Raw genomic sequence first — 16,482 nt, forward strand, 5'->3', positions numbered from 1 at the left:
CAACCCTGCCATGAGGTCCTGGGAAGTAGAGGGGACTTCCTTGTCCTTAGGTTTGGCACCAAGCTCAGTAGAGGCTCTGGCCTTGTGTAAGATGGACTTGAATAGGGCTGGCTTAAAGAGACCAGTGAAAGAGGGCTTGTCTGGAGGCATGTCCTCATCCTCCGAGAGGGCAAAGTCCTCAGCAGCCTCCTCCTCCCACGTAGACACCTCTGTGGTGATAGAAGTGCCCGGGGAATCGAGTACTCTGGTCCTCTTTTCCCCCAGGGGGCGAGTAGGCCTAGAGGCCTTGCCACCCCTGCCTTCCTGTAGCCTCATGGCTTCTACCACACCCTGGGAAATAGCCTGCGTGATGAGATCCCTCATCTCTGCTGACATAGCTGGGCCCTTGTCCTCTACAGGTCTGGCTTGGGCATAGGCCTGTCCCCTGGCACCCCTAGGAGGATCTCTCTGATCCTCTGCATGAAAACAATATTGAAAGGAGGGGAGATCCTCCCTGACTGAAGAGCTAGGAGAACCTGGGTAACCCAGAGAGGCTGCAGGGGATCCTGACATGGAATCCCTATCACAGAAGGATGGGGATCTATCCCCCATCTCCTCCCCCTGCTCTATCTCCCTCTGGATGGGTGGGGAAGGAACTGGCCCAGCCTCACTTGGTAAGGGTGCAGAGGGAACCTGGGGCCTAACAGACTTATCCTTCAGGGAGTCCTGCCCCTTGTCCCCTTGAATTTTGGGGGCCTTACTCCCAGCTGCAGAGTGGGAAGCTTTCCCCCCAGCGCCCTTGTTTCCCTTTCTCCCCTGGCCTGAGGGATCTGGCCTACTGCGCTTTGCAGATGGCCCTGCCAGCTCCTCCCTTCGCTCCAAACCTTCATCAGCCATCCTTGGTTGATCTTGAGTCGAAGAGGTCGCTGCTGAGGGAAGGGCAGTGGACGCTGGCCCGACGGCTCCAGAAGCGTCTGCAGACTCAGATGGGAGGCTGGATCAGGCACCAGGACACTCCTTGCCGCTTCCCCTTGGGTGGCTGGGGAACTTCAGGCTTGCTGGAGACCCAGACAAGCCCTCGCAATCCTCTGCGGCTGTCTGTAGAGGCGGAGAGGCTCTGCTGCTTGCTGCTGCTTTCCGGAGGCAAAAAGGACTCAAAAAAATGGCCGCCGGTTCTTCTGCGCGCCAAAAGCCTCACTTAAGGGCCAGGCGCTTCTCATTGGCTGCAGCCGAAAAGCGCGCCAAAGCAGCGCTTTTCAAAATGGCCGCCGCTCTCCCGATCGGCAAAAGACGCCGTTTGGAGAAGCAAGGGCTTTTTTAAAAGCCTCTCCTCCAAAGCGACCAGGGAAGCACGGGGATTGCCGTCCTTCCCTGCGCTTGCCAGCAGACGCCGGACAAGCGGCCTCGCTTGTTCCCCCAGCTGCGACTAAGCAGCTGTGGAACCGATCGCTGCCTCAGCCTTAGTTAGGTAAATCCTCTTGATAAAAAATAGAAAAAAGGGAAAATAAAAAATCAAAATAATAAAACCTGGGGAAAAATCCTAATAACAGCTAAATATCACATAAAATTACTATTGGAGAACCCAGCCTATTTGCTCAATGCTGAGTGTTCCCCAAACTCGTCCTATCGGGCGGACTGAGTTTTTAAAACTGAGCCAGAAGAGGCAAAGGAGGCGTGGCCAGAGGGGAAAAAATCTACTCAGTCCATGGGCAAACAGGCTGTGTTAACCCAATCCTTGTACTCTCCAAGCAGCGCTATGGAGAATTTCATGTTTTTGAGAATTTAATTCACAGGAAACGTTTTATGGGTTAATAATTTAGTTATATATTTAATTAGAATCCTACCACTATGTTATAATTTTACTGAGATTTTATCAAAATATTTCTTATTAATAAGAATAGTGGAGAGTATATTACAAAAGCAAACCAATAAGCGCAAGGCACATTACAAAAAAGATTTTTGACAAAATACTGCATTACATTAATATAAAAAATGTCTTTTCTCAGAACAATAGTTTTATTAGACAAGATATGTAAGAAAGTCATGAACAACAACAAAAAGTAATTCCTAGCTGCAGAGGTCCAGATGAGTCACTATAAAATCAATGACTACAGAATTATAAATAGAAAACAAAGAAATGGAAGACTTCTGAGGAAAAAGCAAGGGAATGGATCCAAGACAAATTGTTTACAATGTCCAGAGAGCCCAGTGAATTTTGGCGAAAAGTGAATTATTTATCTGAAGTGGTCAGGCTTTAATCGTGTCCAGGTGCCATACTATACAGACATCTTAAATTCTCGGTGCCTGGAAATCAAATCTGAATAGCTCTGTAGACTATGGACTGTATTATGATAGCCCTCAACAAAATTAACAACAGTTTGAAGTCACAATGGCTTCAGACACAACTTATGTTTGCACATATGATGATTGCAGTATTGAGGCTTGAAGCTAATAGTCCCAAGCATTGAAGCTCGGTCTGGACAAAAAGTCTAATCTCAGAATCATCTTTGATCCCACTGGCTGGTGCCTCTGCTGCAGTGGCAGGTTTCTATTACTTTTACCACTAGTATGCTTGTGCATCTGCGCGGGCGATGCTTCTGCACAGAAGCGTCCGGGTAGGTGGAGCCTTCCACCATCACCACCACTTCCAGTTCTCCCAATTCAAGCTGAACCTGACGCAATCCACCTCTGCATGCTGCTGTTAGACATCCACACCTGCATAGCTGGAATTTTGCAGTCTTGGCCTCTCCCATGACTATTTAGATGAATTGACCTTGTAGAAGTCCAAATCAATAGTAGTAAAAGAAATAATTAGGGATAATGATTGCCAAATGATGTCATCAGTGCCCCTGAATTCTATTGCCAATTGTTAGACTCAGGTAACCCAGATAATTTAATTTTTAGTCTATAAGTGCCATCTCTTTGTCTATAGGAAATAAAGTCAATTATGCATTACCATGATTCTTATGGCAAAATCATAGGAATAAGTAATAAAAAGTCAGAGTGTGTTGTGGAATGTATTTACTTCTTCCCATATGCCATCAATAGGCAAATTCTAGATAATTATTTTGCAGCATCTACAAAGTTACCTATCTAGATACAGAAATTTGGAAATTTTTCAAATCCACATAAGAAATTAATGCAATCTAATCTTTTAACATGATTATAAAGAACATCTGATAATTCCCTTATGCCAATATATAGAGATGCAAATAAAGGTTCTGCATTTTTTAACCTGATATTATAAAACTTATTATACATTAAGTTACTATGCTACTCCATGGGCTTATATTCTAAGATAAAAACTTAAAGGTAAATGTTTCCCATGTCCAGTCATGTCCAACTCTAAAGGGCAATGCTTATCTCTGTTTCTGAACCAAGAAGCCAGTGTTGTCCAAAGACATTTCTGTGGTCATTGGCCAGCATGACTATATGCCGAAGTGCACAAAAGGTGATTACCTTCCCACCATAGTAGTACCTATTTATCTACTCACATGTGCATGCTTTCGAACTGCTGGATGGGCAGGAGCTGGGGCAGGTAAAAGGACTCACCCTGTCACACAGCACTTGGATCTTGAACTCAGGCTGTCAGCTTTCTAGCTGACAAGCTCAGCATCTTTAATTACTGAAACAGTTTCTATTAGTTGTTACCTTTCTTGTTTAAAAAAAGATATAATCAAATTTAAGTTAAATTGCTGTGGGAATATGGATGGCAAGAAGGGGGAAGAAGATAATTTTAACATATAAAAGAGACAGTTAAGTCAATACAAAATTCTCACAGAGGGTATAAATAACCAGGCTGAAATTATCATACTTTGGTCACATTATGCAAATATCCAGCTCCTTAAAAGTCTATAACAGTCGAAAAGGTGAAAGCAAAAAGAAAAGACCAGCCACAAAGCGGTTGGACTTTTAAAATGATAATCAGTTGAAGATCTGAAGAGCAGGTTGGGCAGAGACCATCCTGAAGAAAGTCTATGTCTGTGATGGTGAACCTATGGCATGTGTGCCCAAAGTGGCTGGTCTTCCATTTTCTGGCATGAGCATGCAGGCCGGCCAGCTTGATCATCACATGAGCATGCACAGCAGTAACCGGAAGACTAGCTGGCCGGTGCACATGGCCCCTGGGCAGCTCCTCTTTCAGGTTGCAACCTGGCGAGCGTGCGCACACTCCCCTTTCGGAACTCAATACCAAAAAGGTTTGCCATCAATGGTCTATGTAGTTATTAAAAATCAACACCAACTTGACAGCACATGAACAGTAATTCCAAAATTGAGTTGAGTCTGGAAATTGGGACACATCCAATTATCTATGACTATTTCAAAATATTTTTGTGAGTCATAAACTTTATTCTACATACAAGAATTGGAATTGCTTTCAGTGTATGCACTCTGCCAAATTTGCATTCAAACAAGAAGATATAAAATCATCTTGTAATTGTGTCTCTGAAATAGCTCATCGTCAGATGATAACTAACACCAAGTGTTAGTTGCCGAGATTGGGAAGAGCCAGATTTCATGAATCAATACTCTACAGCTAAACCTCTGAGGTCAGCTATTCTCAACTGGGGTTCCCTGAGAGTCTGCTAGGGTTCTTAAGAAATTTGAATTTTTATGAGATATGATTCAGCTGCTAGCCTGCAAGTTTGCTGTTGCTGTAAATATGGCAGAAGTGTGGATAATGTAAATCAGAAATTAATTGTATCATGAAGTTTTCTTATTTTTTGCAGGTTTTATACAGGGATTTCCTTAGGCTTGAAAATTACTTCAAAGGTTCTTCCAAGGTATAAAGGTTAAAAAGAAAAGGCCGTTGAAGGAAAGTGCTCACATGTGATTGTTCTCATTCCAAAACGCCCCACATCGCCAGAAAAAGCATCTACTATATGACCAATCTATCTGTTTATATTGTTCTGGCAATGTAATTCTGCAGCTGGACAGCAACTAATCATTTCAAGAATGCAGGCCACAGATCACAGCATAAACCATCAATTCAGGCAGCAGTAGAAAAGCACCCACAATGTAAATTCCTCTCTTGTGCTTATAGAACATTAACAAAATATTAAAAGAAGTGATCTATTGGCTTCTCAAATTTCATTTTTCACAGTCAGGCATGTTAATTACATCACTTCCTTTAGGCAAAGATATTGTTATTTCCTAAATTTCCAGATTCTTACTTCAGAAATCTAATACTATTAGAGGAAGTTATTTATTTTCTCCATACATGCAACATTTTTATCTACTCCTATCATGTCTCTCTCACTCTTCCTTTTAAAATTTAAAAGCCTTTTCTTTAGGGATCACCTCAATGCTATAATTATTTTAATTGCTCTTTTGTGATATCCCTTTTTAGAAATATGCGGATTGCAACTGCACACAATATTTCCAAGGCTGACCTTGTGCTAGAGTCGTGGTTATGCAAACTTAAGATGCACTCTGTCTTACTTGCCCTGAACCGCATTTGCCACTGCATTGCCTACTTTCTCTTATTTGGAAAGATTCCCTCAGAGGAGCATTAATCCCATTTATGTTTTTACTACTTTGAATAATTAGGCCATTAGCAAACTTGGCTATCTCATTGTTCAGTGCTACTGCCAAATCATTTATTTCAATAGCTAGAGAGCTAAAAGAGCTGTTTATTCACTTGTGCTGGAAGACAATTGACAAGACCTGAGATAAAATCCCTACTCAGCCATGAAGCTTATTTGGTGAACTTGGAGCAGTCATTATCCTGCAGCTTAATCTACCCTACAGCATTGTTGTGTGTATAAAATAAAAGAGAATCCGAGAGAGAGCTCCTTAGAGGACTGTTAAAATGGAAATATAATTAAAACTCTGGAGTACAAGGCATATTCAACAGAAGTTAGCAAAAGGGTATTGTCTGAAAGAATAACAAGAAGCACATTTTGTTGTCCACCTTACCCTAAACTGAAATAAATGTCTGAAATAATGACCATCAAATAAACATTAAATGCTATCCATTTTAACCTCTTTTAGCTAGATTATGGCAATTTATAGCTGAAAGTTCTGTTTTAAATGTTATTTTAAGATGTTTTATTAAGCTATTCTGCCCACAACTTGCAGAAGTCATTCCAAGCTTTATTAAACTAAGACAAAGACTTTTGCTTACATCAACACATTGTGCCCTAGGCAAATAATTCAAGATAATGATATTGCTGGTGTCATACACTTATCCATGAAAATGCCTGCTGGTAGGATTTTAAGGCAACTTGAAACAGATTTCAGAACATGAAGTTAGATCTCGATTATTTTTCCTGCATCATTTACTACTTGAGAAACTTCAAAATTACTGAATACAGCTTCCTAAGGATTGTTAGGCATTCGTTTAAGTTAATAAAACTCCAAACTGCTGATCACCATATTTACTCACCAAAACGTTTTCTGGTCCACCAGTGAGGCTCCTTAATTGCTGAAAATTTCACTTCAGGATGTAGTCTGAGCCTATCATAAAGATCTGTTGTTCCACATTTCGGTTGGCCAATAATATAAAAATGAGGAAGACAGCGCAGCCGGTAATATTTGTCATCATAGTGATATAAATGATTCCAAAATACCTTTCGAAGATAGTCAAATATTGTACGAAAACGTTTGGAATACAAGGCATAGGAGTTTGTGGCATAAGGGTTTCTAGTATTGTTTCCTTTGTATTCTTCATACCAGCAAGGATTCTTGCTGTTTGGGAGAAATTTGTTGGGAATTACTGAGAACATCTGCAACAGAAACAATACAAGCTTTGTTGAGGTATTATGGCTATATTTCTTGTTATGATAGTCAATTATTTGCATATTCTCCTAGTTTTATGTTTAACTGTCCCTATACTACTGAAACATAGAACCAAGGTGACACAGAGTGATGGATATAAAGAAGAATATATTTCAACAATCTTTTAAAATCAGGAAGGATTAATATAATTATCTAGCACGAATCGGGCAACTATACATTCTTCCATATAAAGACTAGGTTTTTTTTAATTTTTAATACCTGTCACAATTGAATTTTGTTCATCTTTGTAAGTTAAAAAGTCTTGGCAGAAGGAATATCCAGAGACAAAATATATTAATTTTACACAATAGCAATTTTATCATACAAGTCTTCCCAAATTGGTGTTACACAGATGTTTTGTACTTCAACTTCCAGAATTTCTTTCCTTGGTGAAAATTGAGCTACACAACTGCAACTCTAACCAGCTTCTACATACATGGTGCATCGAAGCACTATCCACATTTCCTAGCATTGAAAACTTCCTCTTGACACTTCACTAAATAAGGAACTCTGCGATTGCTTATTTGACTATCTGTCAAAATAGGTAGCAACCATTTCTTTATCTCTTTTATGCCTATTAAATTATAATAAAATGTGTGGAACATAAAGTAAGATGTATTTAAATGTCTGATATGATAAAATTAAATATAACTATATGATCTCTACTCAGATAAATAGTAGCATATTTATTTAAAATAGCATCACCTCTTCCAATAAGGAAATATTCCTTATTAAGAACCATGCTGGTGCAATGATTAGAATACAATATTACAGGCTAAATCTGCCAACTGCCAGCAATTTGATTCTGACCAGCTCAAAGTTGACTCAGCCTTCCATCCTTCCAAAGTGGGTAAAATGAGGACCCAGACTGTGTAGTAAATATGTTGACTTTGTAAAGCGCTTAGAGAGGACTATAAAACTCTATGGATTGGTATATACCGTATTTTTGGAGTATAAGACGAATCAGAGTTTAAGAAGCACCAAGGTTTTAAAGAGGCAATTTTTAAAAAAGTAGGTAGCTAGATAGAGGGATAGACAGGGAGAGAAAGAGAGGAAATACAGTAGGTAGGGAGAGAGTGAGAGAGTGTAGGTAGGTAGGTAGAGGGATAGGGAGAGAGAAATAGAGAGAAATACAGTAGATAGGTAGGGAGAGAGAGAGTAGTTAGGTAGGTAGGTAAAGGGATAGAGAGAGAGAGAGAAATAGAGAGAGAGAGAAATACAGTAGGTATGTAGGGAGTGTGTGTGTGTGTGTGTAGGTAGGTAGGTAGGTAGGGGGATAGAGAGAGAGAAATAGAGATAGAGAGAAATACAGTAAATAGGTAGGTGTTTCTGCTGCAGCACTTCATCAATGTATTTCTCATCAATTAGTTAAAGAGCTTTCCAAAAGGGAAAAAAAGTTTTGCACTCTGCAAACCTCCCCAAAATGGCCTGTTTTTCACGAAAACAGGCCCATTTTTTTCAAGCAAAGACATGAATAATCTTGGGGGAGGGGCTTGCAGTGTGCTCCTGGGAGGGTGGGGGGTACTAAAAACGAGCAAAAAATGACCCAATTTTGTGAAAACGGGCCCATTTTTTTGTCAAAAGAAAATTGCATGCATAACCTTATGGAGGCTTATAGAGTGCTGCTGGGGGCTGGGGGGCAAAAATGTCCTGTTTTTTCTCATTTCTTCCCTCCCCAGCCCCCAGGAGCTCTCTGAAAGCCTCCATAAGGGTATGCACGGCTATTTTGGTGAAGGGACGGGGCTTCAGGAGGCAAAATATGCGGCATTCGATATATAAGACGCATCCAGATTTTTAGCCTCTTTTTTGAGGAAAAAGGTGCGTCTTATACTTCGAAAAATACAGTAAGTCTATTCCAATACAATAAACATTTTTACAACACAAAACAGACCACTTTTATACTTACATGTGTCTCTTGTTTTTTCAGATCTTCCAAGTCAGGAGGATACCTTGATAAGAACTCAATGTGTGAAGCTATAGTGTCAATAATTACTTTAATGCTGGAATAATCCTTTGCATATGAAATATTCATTTTAGATTTTTGGTAATGTTCTTTCTTATCACAGAAATTGCCATTGTCCATTAAGTTTGAATTGCTGGTAAAAACTCCATAATGGAGTGTTGGTTGCATAAGCAAAAGGCCATTTTTAGTTCCGGTCAGAATATAAGATGCCGTCACTAACATCATTATTAATAATCCAAAGAATAAGCTGCATACCTTCCCTTTCTTCAAACAAAACAGTCCAGTCCAGCTATCATTATGATCAGTCCTCACTTCCAAAACTGCAAGTAAGTTCATCTGCTTGCTATCCACAAACAAAACTTGATTTTCTCCTCTGCATAGAGGACACTTTTGGATATTATGACTTGGGCCTCGGCACTTGAAACACAGTTTATGCAAGTCATTTGATAACAATGCTATGCAACAATGAATGCAATGCCTCATATTAGTACCATTAAAGCATTGAAGTTAGGATCCATTTACAGTAGCCAGGGAGGAAAGTCAAGTACATAAAAGTCATCTTCTACAAACAATTAAAAAATACTTGTGTGATAGTTTTTTTTTTTAAAAAAACTGAGGCTAAAGAAAATACTTCACAGATCTTGAAAATCAAGGCATACTACATGGACCTTTGACATGAATAATTTGGATCAATGTTGAGATCACGTTGATTAAGATTGAACAAAAACACAGTAGACTAGTTTAGGTTTTCCCCAAAGAGAATGGGATTTCACTATACCGAAAGAAAACACCCCAAAATGAAAATGAGTTCATTGTCCTTGGATTTCATCAAAAGTTTACACAGTCAGTTCTGTGAGAGAGAATAATATTTTTAAGCTTGGAAAAAAATCTTTAAAATATACACTGAAAGATGACTGAAATTTTAGACAGCTCCATCTTTGTAAGAACGCTTCAAAATGTGGTTACACGACCTAGAAGAAAACAGAGACAATGTAAATATTCAGAAGTAAATTTCCTGAGTAATCTACCAGGCATTAACCAAAGTGTCAGCTAACTTAGTAGGCAGTAAATTTTCATAGATTCAATAGGCAAAAGTTAATGCAAGATTTTAATTCTACTATTAAAGGAGCCATAGGGTCTTCATGATTGTATATCAAGAGCAGTTAAATGCTTAGGTAAAATTTCTATATGCCTTTGTTCAGATTGTATTCTTAACAACTGAAAGATACTTTGGAAAAATAGTTTCAGAAGAATTTTTTTAAAACCTCTCTATTCTGACAAAATATTTAGACCAACTGTGTTTATGACTGAGCAAAAATGCACACAGAAAATCTGGCAAAAATAATAGAAAGCATTGCATGTAAATAAGATTTATAATTGGTTTTCAAAAATACTTTTATACATTTCAATATAAAAGATGACAGATGTAAGTTATGAAACTTGACATATTAACATATGTTTCATTACCAAATGCATCTTCAGTCTTAAAATACATTTTGCTTGGAGAAGGAGGAGGAACCAAAACAGTGGTGAGACAGCAACTGTTAAAAGGAGCTCCTCCAAGTTGCTTATTTATACCTTATCAGTTTTGATAAGTATACATTATCAGTATACACCATCAGTTTTCTTTTATTTTACAACTAATTTCTCCAGCTGGGGATAATTCATTAAAGACATTAAATGACTGGAGATGGTCAGTTATAACTAGTAACAGAGGGACAACAAAATGCTGACATATTAAACAATATGTCATCATCACATCAAGTCCATGAATTAAGCTCTCCATTCTGTAACAGTAACAACACCAAGAATAACAACCAACACCAAGAATGTAGGAAAACAGTCATTCAATCAGACTACATGCAGTTGATGAGCAACATAAGATGTGTTTTACTTATGCATTTAACAACTTAAGTACAAATCACTGATTCTTTTACTCAAAGAAAAAGTTCCGAGCACCCTTTTCAAATAAAGAACTTGCTATTGATTCCAAAAGAGGATCAGCTGGGAGTCCTTTGGGATAGGAAATACACAGCTTAAGAGGGTGATAAAAATCCAGGAGGAACCTTATTCTCCAGGCTAGACATCTCACAACAGAACAGCTTTTTAAAAATGTACTAGAAAGGGCATTGGTACTTACCTGATACGTCTCTTCTCATAGTGGGAGAGGAGTATCCAGATTGGGTTAACCTTGTCCTCTCATTGATTGGACTGAGTCAGATAAGCTCTTTGGGAACGCCCACTGGTCACCAGGTGCTACCTGGTGCTAGTTATCAGCGAAGAACTCTATCCGACTCGTTGCACCATTCACTCCAGACTTCTTATTCCATATATTATCCTTTATTGTTTCCAACAGCAACATAATCTTATAAACCATCAACGTAACACTTTATCAACATAACATTGTCAGGGAGGGGCTGGATACTCCTCCCCCACTATGAGAAGAGGTGTATCAGGTAAGTACCAACACCCTTTCTCCATAGTGAGGGGGAGGAGTATCCAGACTGGGACATACCAAAGCCTACACATCCCTAGGGAGGGAGACCCCAGAGGCACGTGCCCTTCCAACTCATGCCTGGTGAGGCATGGCCCCTGCCCTATGAACCGCTTGCAACATCCTGCGGCCGAAAGAGGCCTCTGCCAAAGCAAAGGAGTCCAATTTATAGTTCCTTACGAAAGGGGAAGGGGAAGCCCACGTGGCTGCCCTGCAGATTTCGGCCAAGGAAGTCTGCGTGGCCCAAGCCGTGGAAGTAGCTGTGCTCCGCGTAGAGTGAGCTGTGATGCGACCTGGCGTGGGCACGCCCTGTGACTGATAGGCAGTGGCAATGCAGGTTCGCAACCACCTGCCTATGGTAGTAGAGGTCACCTTTTTTCCCGGAGTTCCCGGCTGGAAGGAAACGAACAGGGCTTCGGATTTCCTGCTTGGCCTGGTTTTCCTGAGGTAAATCCTCAGAGCCCTTCTTACGTCCAGAGTATGCCACTTCTTCTCTATCGGGTGAGAAGGGTCTGGACAGAAGTTGGGCAAGATCAGTTCCTGTGCTCGATGGAAGCAGGTGCACAACTTGGGGATGAAGGACGGATCCAACTGCAACACCACTCTGTCCTGGTGGAACATACAGAGATTCTCCCTGGTGGACAGCGCTTGCAGTTCAGATATCCTTCTGGCGGAGGTGATAGCCACCAAGAAGGCCACCTTAAGGGTCAGGAACTTAAGGGAAACAGTGCTTAAAGGCTCAAACGGAGCACCTGTCAGAGCGTCCAATACCCTGTATAAGTCCCAGGATGGGTACCTGTGTACTGTGGGCGGTTTGAGATTGGAAGCCCCCTTAAGGAATTGCTTGACCATGGGGTGGTGAGCCAAACTTTGGTTCCTGCCACACAGGAGAACTGATGAAATGGCTGAAACCTACCTCCTGATTGTGTCGGGAGCCAGCCCCTGTCCAAGCCCTCCTGGAGAAATTCCAAGACCTGTGGCACCCTGACCTGGATTGGATCGTGCCTCCAGGAGCTACACCATGAGGAGAACGCACGCATTGTGGTGCCGTAGATGCGCTCTGTGGAGGGTCAGCGGGCGGCTTGGATGGTCTGTATCACCCTGGGGGGGGGGGGAGAGGTCTTTCCTCAGGATGCTCCACTCAAGTGCCAGGCAGTCAACTGGAGCCATTGGGGTTCTGGATGCTCCAGAGACCCCTGGCTGAGGAATATATTCTCCTGGGGAATTCTCCAGGGTCTCTCCACTGACAGAGACTGGAGATCTGCAAACCACGGCCTGCGGCCAATGAGGGGCCAACCGAACCGATTCCGCCCTGTCCTGCAGGACCTTCCGTATGACCTGGGGATCAGGGGTAAGGGCAGGAAGGCATGCAATAGACCCCTGGGCCAGGGGCACTGGAGAGCATCTGCCCCTTCCCGTGTCCGGTACCTAGAGAAGAACCTCGGGAGCTGGGTGTTGAAAGGAGTGGCGAACAGGTCGACCTCCAGGCATCCGAAGCGCTCCACCACCTCTTCGAAGATCACCGGCTGTGGCCTCCATTCCGTGTTGTCCACTGCAGCCCGGCTGAGCCAGTTGGCTCTGGTGTTGTCCACTTCTGCTATGTGCTCTGCCCTCAGAGACCGGAGGTTCCTTTCGGCCCACAGCCCCAGAAGCCTGGCCTCCTTCATGAGAGCCTTCGATCTGGTCCCTCCCTGTCTGTTTATGTGGGCCTTGGTAGTGATATTGTCTGTGAGGATTAATATGTGAAGGCCCATGACTGAGCGATGGAAGTGTAACAGGGCCAGGTGGACCACCCTGAGCTCCAGCCAGTTTATGCTGTGAGTCCCCTCCGCCTGAGTCCAATGTCCTTGCGCCATCTGAGCCTGCAGATGGGCGCCCCACCCGCTCAGGCTGGAGTCCGTTGTTACTGTTATGCAGTCTGGTGTCCAAAAGGTCTCGCCCATTGTGATCTCCAGGGACTTCCACCAAGACAGGGAGCAGGTGACTTCTGCTGGAAGAAGTACCTTGGACTGAGAGCAGCTCATGCACCTCCGCTGGAAAGGCAAAAGGAAGCATTGGAGAAGTCTGGTGTGGAAGCGAGTCCACAGGACGATGCCGATGGCTGAGACCATGGTACCCAGCAGTTTGGAAAGGATGCTAAGGATACCCTATGCTCCCTGGCTACCAAGGTGGATAGCTGCCTGAGGGCTATCTGTCTTTCTGGTGACAGATAGACCGTGCCTGCCTGGGTATCTATTAGGGCCCCTAGGTGGATCAGGCTAGTAGAGGGGTGGAGGTGGCTCTTGGCCATGTTCACCGAAAACCCGTGGTCTCTCAGGACTGTCATGGTGATATCTAGGTCCCTTAGGGCACCCTCAAAGGAAGATGACTGTAATAACAGGTCATCTAGGTAACATTGAATACGTTCCGTTACCTGTCTCAGGTGTGCTGCCAGAGCCACCATGACCTTAGTGAATACCCTAGGGACCGAAGACAGCCCAAAGGGCAGGGCCCGGTACTACTACTAATAATAATAATTTTATTTGATTAGCCGCAACCCTCTCCCGAAGGACTCGGGGCGGCGTACAATCAAAACAGATAAAATACAGATAAAGACAAACATACATACATAAAGAACAAAGACATATACATGTGCATGGAGGAGGTAGACTCATAAGTGAAAGACAATTAAAAAACACAATTTAAAATCCCATTAAATAAAATTACTAAATTAAAAAACCCATCAGGAGCGTTATGAACTTATGATTGAGCCAGGCCGGCTATTTGGAATAGGTGGGTCTTGAGTTTTACACGGAAGGAGCGGAGGTCAGTAGTGGTCCTAATATCCGGGGGGAGGTCATTCCACAGGGCTGGGCCCGCCACAGAGAAGGCTCTGCTCCTAGGCGCCGCCCCATGGCACTGTCTGGTGGACGGCACCTGGAGAAGTCCCTCTCTGTGCGAGCGGATGGGTCGTAGGATGTATGGGGCAGAATACGATCCCGCAGGTAACTAGGTCCTGAGCCATGGAGCGCTTTAAAGATCGTAATCAAGACCTTGAAACGCACCCGATAGACCACAGGAAGCCAGTGCAGCTCACGCAGGAGAGGTGTCACATGGGAGTACTTAGTACTCCCCATAATCACCCACGCGGCTGCATTCTGGACCAACTGCAGTCTCCGAGTGCATTTCAAGGGAAGCCCCATGTAGAGAGCGTTACAGTAGTCCAGGCGAGACGTCACCAGCGCATGGGTGACTGTGCGTAGGGCGTCCCGGTCCAATAGGGGGCGCAATTGGCGAACCAGGCGAACCTGGTGGAACGCCCCCCTGGCCACGGCTGTCACATGGTCATCCATGGACAGCCTGGCATCCAGGAGGACGCCCAAATTGCGCGCCCTCTCCACGGGGGCGAGTTGAATGCCCCCAATGGCCAGAGATGGAATTAACTGGTTGAACCGGGGGGCCGGAACCCACAGCCACTCCGTCTTGGAAGGGTTGAGCTTGAGTCGGTTGAAAGTGGTGCCCCAGGTAGCAGAACCTGAGGTATCTATAGTGCTCCCTGGCAATGGGAATGTACAGGTAGGCCTCCGTGAGGTCTATGGGTGTTAGAAAGTTCCCCTGCCTAATCCCTTCCAATATGGAGTGCAGAGAGTGCATCTTGAACTTCCTATATCGAATAGAGTGGTTCAGGCGCTTCAGATCCAGGATCTCTCTCCAGCCCCCCGAAGCCTTGGGAATGACAGAAAGGATGGAGTAGTGCCCCTGAGCCTGCTGCTCTGGAGACACAGGCTGAATGGCCCTAATCTCCAACAGGTGTTGGATGCATCAGCAATCTCCGGGTCGGGTTGTTAGAGACTGGACATATCCGGAAGAAACTCAGGGGGTTGGAGAGAAACTCTAGCTAAAGGCCATGCCTGATGGTGTTCTGCACCCACTTATCGGAGGAGAGATCTCAGTGGTCAGCAAAGTATGCCAAACGCCCCCCGATGGGCAGAGAGCTGGACCTAGACTTAGTTTTTGTGGAAGGAGCACCCCCCTCCACCTCCTCGAAAGGGCCGCTTTCGCTGCCTGCCTCTCTGTTGCCTGTATGGGTATCTCTGCCTGGCAGAGAATCCCCCCTGGTATTGCCTGTTCCATGAGTACCCCGCCTCTGATCCCCTAAAGGAATCCTGACTCTGAAAGAAGGAACCAGAGTAGGAGTGTCTGGGGTACGGCACCGTCCTGAAGCTGCCCTTCTTTGGGGTGGTGGGAAGGACCTTCCTCTTGTCCTTGTTCTTGATCAGCAATGGCTCCAGTGCTGGTCCGAAGAGGGCATCCCCTGTGAAGGGAGCTGCTGCCAGTCACCACTTGTGACGGAGGTCTGCCTGCCAATGTCCTAGCCACAGCAGTCTGCGAGAAGCCACCGAAGAAGCAATCACCCTGGAGATAAACCTAGCTGCAGCTAAGGTGGCATCCAACGAAAACTGGATGGCCGCCACCAGCTTGTTGATGTCCTGAGGGGATCGGACATCTGTTATAGGGGTGCATTGCTGTAGTTCCTGCAGCCACAGCAAGGATAATCGGTTGATGAAGGAGGCTGTGGTGGCTGCCTTTACCGCCCAAGCGGCCGCCTGATGACCCCTATGCAAGGTGAGGTCCGCCTTCCTGTCCTCCAACTTTAGAGCATCTTCTCGTTCCCCGGGCAGGGTGGTAGTCATGTGCAGAGCCACGACCGGAGAGTCGATGGAGGGTTGTGCCAGCATCTGTGCCATGTCCTGGTCCGTGACCGGAGAGTCAATGGAGGGTTGTGCCAGCATCTGTGCCATCTCCTGGTCCACGTTAAAAAGACCCTGTCCGTGACTAAAGGTGAAGGGCCCGAAGTGGGGATGTCCACTGACGCTTGACCAGGTCGAAGAAGGCCTTGGGTGTAGGTATCATGTCAGCCTCAATGGTCTGCTCATCAAAAATGTTCTCTGCTGAGAAGCACTGGCGTGGAGGTAGAGCCCCTGTAGCTTTGTTGCCCAGCTTGGCTGTTGTCTTGGCCTTGAAGAGCAGAGATTTGAACAGCGAAGACTGGAACAACCCGGTGAATGTAGGCTAGGGAGGCGGCATACCTTCATCATTAGGCAGCTTGTTCTCCTTGATCTCTCCCTCCTCACTTTCCAGGTCGCTGTCCTCCTGGGATGAGGCTGAGGAACTGGGAAGGTCTTCCTCCTGGACATCCAGGCAGTCAGGAGCCCTGGGGGGGGGCAGGGGGGGTCCCTGTACTGTGGCTGTTGGAATGCCGCTGCCATGCATTGCTGAAAGGCCC

General features: G+C 44.3%; 1 protein-coding gene across 1 annotated transcript in view; it reads right to left on the bottom strand.

Moving 5' to 3' along the window:
• CHST15 (carbohydrate sulfotransferase 15) overlaps positions 1-16,482 on the bottom strand; it is an 82,105-nt gene that overhangs the window by 14,435 nt on the left and 51,188 nt on the right. The window contains exons 2-3 of the mRNA XM_081956181.1: positions 8,666-9,693; positions 6,368-6,707 (exon numbers count right to left, since the gene is read on the bottom strand). Of these exons, the coding sequence (XP_081812307.1) occupies positions 6,368-6,707; positions 8,666-9,205 (880 nt within the window). The 5' untranslated portion in view covers positions 9,206-9,693. The remainder of the gene's footprint in view (positions 1-6,367; positions 6,708-8,665; positions 9,694-16,482) is intronic.

The sequence above is a fragment of the Natrix helvetica genome (genome assembly GCF_964273705.1).
Source record: "Natrix helvetica genome assembly, chromosome: 5".
Lineage (NCBI taxonomy): Eukaryota > Metazoa > Chordata > Lepidosauria > Squamata > Natricidae > Natrix > Natrix helvetica.